This window comes from Atta colombica, unplaced genomic scaffold, assembly GCF_001594045.1.
Source record: "Atta colombica isolate Treedump-2 unplaced genomic scaffold, Acol1.0 scaffold121, whole genome shotgun sequence".
Taxonomy (NCBI): domain Eukaryota; kingdom Metazoa; phylum Arthropoda; class Insecta; order Hymenoptera; family Formicidae; genus Atta; species Atta colombica.
Genome location: NW_017259208.1, coordinates 63,378 through 68,179, shown reverse-complemented (window position 1 = coordinate 68,179; position 4,802 = coordinate 63,378). Strand labels below are relative to the sequence as shown.

At 25.1% G+C, this 4,802-nt stretch overlaps 1 protein-coding gene across 1 annotated transcript in view; it reads left to right on the top strand.

Moving 5' to 3' along the window:
- The window catches only part of LOC108694603 (zinc finger CCCH domain-containing protein 3), a 7,308-nt gene that overhangs the window by 1,225 nt on the left and 1,281 nt on the right, over positions 1-4,802 (top strand). Inside the window, exons 2-7 of the mRNA XM_018204183.1 lie at positions 1,121-1,991; positions 2,060-2,160; positions 2,270-2,429; positions 2,505-2,663; positions 3,279-3,474; positions 4,165-4,225. Of these exons, the coding sequence (XP_018059672.1) occupies positions 1,121-1,991; positions 2,060-2,160; positions 2,270-2,429; positions 2,505-2,663; positions 3,279-3,474; positions 4,165-4,225 (1,548 nt within the window). The remainder of the gene's footprint in view (positions 1-1,120; positions 1,992-2,059; positions 2,161-2,269; positions 2,430-2,504; positions 2,664-3,278; positions 3,475-4,164; positions 4,226-4,802) is intronic.

The following is a 4,802-nucleotide window of genomic DNA, read 5'->3' as shown; positions in this document are numbered from 1 at the left end:
TATATATATATATATATACATACACATATACACATGTATATATAATTCATATTGAAATATTTTTATATTATAAAAGCATTAAAAATTCAGCTATGACCAGTATAGGCATTTTTTCTAATTCATATTGGTTGTGTTCTTACATGTAGAGTTTAAAATAAAATTATCGTTTATTGTTAAAATTTACGAAGTAACGTTTCAATGTCAAAAACAAAATTTAATTTTGATCCACTCTTAAAAATAAACTATACTTAAGAGAATAATAACAAAAGATAACGAGGGTAAATCAGTAACTAACAATGAAAGTTGCTGGCAAATAATTTGAATCATATATTAATAGTGATAATAATGTGATCTTATATAGCATTGATCTTAAGTTGTTTTGAGATATTTCTTATACTTCAGACAGCAATAAAAATGTACTTGTTCTAAATAAGTCTTTATGATCTGGCTCCATCAATGTAAGATTAATTTTAATCTCGATTTATATATAATTTATAACTCTTTATCCTTTTTTAATTTTTAGAATTAGAAAAAGATAAACAATAAGTTAAATAGCCAAAATTAAAATTGATTATATATTGATAGAACCTATTCTATAACCTCTTCACAGTATTCTTGTATTAACTATGTTTATATGTCATCATTAAGCAGGTTTAGTAATATCAATAGTTGTTATTTACTGATATAAAATATATAAATGCTAATTAAATTCGGTTTTATAACACCAGAAAAAACTAAATTAACTAGCGTTTATATGACATTTTACATCAGTAACAATTTACAGAATGTTATTAAATTCAATTAATGGTGACATATAAATATAGTCGTTATTATTGTGCAAGTTGTATACATTAAAAAAAATGTGCAATGACAATATAACGATACATCGACACTCATAAAGAGTTACAAAATATGGACTTAAGCTGTTTATTAGAATTAAAATTATAATATGTTTTTCAAAATTTCTTGATCTTTATTATAGACTTTTTTCTATACATTGTTAAGATTCTCATGAAATTATCTTAATAAGATTTAATTTACTGTTATAAAATAAAACAATTTTTTTCTTGCTCGACAATATGGAATTATATGAGATTAATTATCTTATATACAATTACAGGTCAAATAGAACAATATAAAAAGACACAAATTTTGCAATCCAATGAGAAAACTAACTGTTCCAACAGAAAGTTTAAATTCATAAAGCCGAAAGTTCAATCAGATCTGGTTTGCCATTCTTCTTTGAATTCTAAAATGTTACCTGAGACCTCAACTAAAAATGTACATGTAAATTCTACATTGCTTACCACAAATGTTTACGTTAATCCCAATTTTAAACCACAAAAATCAACAGTACATATCAATCCAAATATCCATGCTAAGCCTTTAATACATATTAATCCAAAAGTGATGCATGATATTTCTAATTCAAATAAAAAACTACAAAATAATATAAGCGCAACAAATACAAGTACAACAAAAACAAATAATAGTACTGGGCAAGCGAATGTCAAAAGATCTATATATGTTAATCCAACATTATTGAAAAAATTATCTTCCAAAGAAAAGTCGACAAATTCTAAAGAATCAATTGCAACAGAACGACCTATTTGTTCAAGATTGAAGTTTATAAAAAATATCGATAATCGAAAGATTTCTCCAAAAAAGACTAGTAATTCTAGCATTATACTTTTATCACGTAGAAAACTCGTGAGAGTATCTACTACGAAAAATACATCAAAAATTTCTCCATTGCACCAACGTAGATTATCAAAACACGCAGAGTTTAAAGATAAAAAATTGGGGACAACGCAAAAATCTATAAAAATAAAACCATTAATAAATAACACATTACTATCTACAAATACGGTACCTAATTTATCAAAATCAAATATCGATAAATCTAAAGTGACCAAATATAAGATAGACAGAACTGCGTTACATGTATCAAAAGTTAAAGAAATTGGTCTGTCAAAAACCACGAAAGTTATGTAAGTAACGCGCACTTATTATTTATATGTAATAAGTTATAAAATAAATAATTTATGAAATTGGAAAGTTTGTATTACAGAAACGACACAAAGAAACTTGTTACTATTGGTGGTATTGTCTATAGAGCTTCCAAAAACAAATTAATTCGAAGGAACTCTTTATTAAAACGTATGTGTATCATTTTGTATTTTATTTTATTAGTATTACATATACACATAATTTATAATTTGTAAATATGTATTTTGTTAAAATATATATTTTTTTCTGGAAAAATCAGGGAAACGATCAATCAATGGAAAGAATGATAAATTTGTTAGTTTTAATAAAAAACAACGAATGAGCAAAGAAAGTTTAAATCGCACGTCAGAAGTGGACATCAGTAGCAAATCAAAATTTGCTTTCAATATATCTCCGAAAGCTTACAAAAATAGTATCAGGTACAAGTAATATGCATATCATTTAAAATTGTGTACAAACGAAAATGGATTCTTTATTATTAGTTTTTGTTTTAGCAACAAAGCAAAACAACGAAGCATACGAATTCTACGAAATAAAATGCACAAAAATAACCAACCTTGTTTAATTTATCAACGATTTGGATCTTGTCCAAATTATGAAAATGGAACGTGTCTTAAACGACATGATAAAAATCAGGTGTCGCTCTGCAAAAAGTAAATTAATATTTGAAATATTAAATATATCTCTCATATTTTTTCTATACGTTACATCATTATATTAATGTTCTTAATTTGTCTGTACCACGCAGACATTATTAGAATTATGTCAAAACTAAATGCAGGATAATTGATTTTAATTTAATCATATAATTTTTGAAGAAATGCGGTAATCCTTATTTGCCATAAAATTGTTGAAATCACATCAAAATCAAAAACTTGTTTTTTTATGAAAATTTTTATTACAATATTAATGATATTTTATCAAATGTATTTTATAGTTCTGAATTTTTATCTCTCACGTTTGAACTTTCTCTTTAAATAATCTTACATTCTTTCTTGAAATATATGTATCATTGATTGATACTAACAACCGCATGAAAGATATGGAAGGAACTTTGTCTTTTTTTAAAATAATTCTTTTAGTGTTTCCTTTAGTACTTCTTCAAAAATCATCTGATTAAGTTAAAATGAATCTCCTAGTATGTATTATAAATATTATTACTGTAGTACGATAATATAAAAAAATTGCAAAATTCTTTATTTCTTTATCTATGATAAAATAAGATTCAGAAAAATGAATGTTAAATCAATTTTTTAAAATATATCCAGTTTTCTGCAAGGGAAATGTTTCTTAAACAAATGCTCTTTATCTCACGATGTTGGACCTGAAAAAATGCCTACATGCAAATACTTCCTCGATGGCTGCTGCACGAGAGATGCTTGTCCTTATCTTCATGTTAAAGTGTCTTCTAACACTTCAATCTGCATAGATTTTCTACAAGGATATTGTGCTAAAGGAAATAAGGTAACTGCACATTCGTTTATATTTTAACCGATTACTCATAATACATTATTTACATTAATCTATTATTTATCTATTATTTATATAAAACAATATTTTTATATTTTTTATTTAATTTGCATTACAATGCAAATTTTTTTTTAATAAAAGATTTCAGATATGTAGCTCGCGGGCAAGTGATCAATCATAACGTATGTTATATGTGATAGATAGATTTTTAAATTAAATTAAAAGGACAAAATTTAAATTAACAGGACTGATAATATCATTGACATGCAGAAAAGCATGTTATAAAAAAGTATATCATATTAAAGCTAGCGGCACGATACATGTTTTCTTGTTAAATTGCTTGTTTACTATATCTTTCATTTATTAAATTACTAGAATTGCATCAGAACACAATTTTTAGTAATTTACTAAAATGCAAACAATCAAGTAAGAAAACGTACATCGTGTGCCATTTAACTGATTTAACACATAGAAATCTATTTTCTTATAGTTAATGATAATTGACTTGTGTAGCTCCCGTAGATATGAGTCTGAGATCATTAGTATAAAAAAAAAAGAAAAAATACTTTAATAAAATTAGGTTTAAGGTGATTTTTAATTATAACAACTAGATGCCTTATGCAAATGTCAACAGCTCGTAATAATAGTTTGTAAAACGTAGAGTACTGATTTGTTCTCCTATAGTGTCAACGACGTCACGAGTATCTTTGTCCTGAATTTAACAAGTCGGGGAATTGCAGCAAAGGTGAGTGTTGTCCTTATCCTCATAAATCGCATTCCTTTAATTCCGAAAAAAATACTAAGTACTTGAACAAAACGCATGATACGCAAAAATATCATGCTACACTTACCACAGATGGTAATTCTGAGAATTCAAATTCAGAAGGCCGATTAAGATATTATGAATTAACTGGTTTATCTGAAGAACCAAAGAAAAAGAAAGAAATTCAAATTGATGATTCTATAACGCAAATTAAAACTAATGAAATTAAAGAAAATGAATCTTCATTCAAAGAAGATAAAAATGAATTAGGGATAACGGTTTATGATCATAATGTAAAAAAGAAAATTTCTATTGGCGGTTATATCCCTATTGATCATTTTTAATTAACATTTGTACATTATTTTTTAGTAAATAATTTTTTAAGTTAATTTAAAAATCTTAAATTAAATCAAAGGTATTTCATTCAAAACATATATGTATTTTAGAGATTTTATTTTAATGTATTCACTATAAAATTTCATAAAAAAAATTTTTCATGTGTATGGTATTTCATAGTAAATCATATAAATTTATTAGTTTTCTATTTTATAATGATATT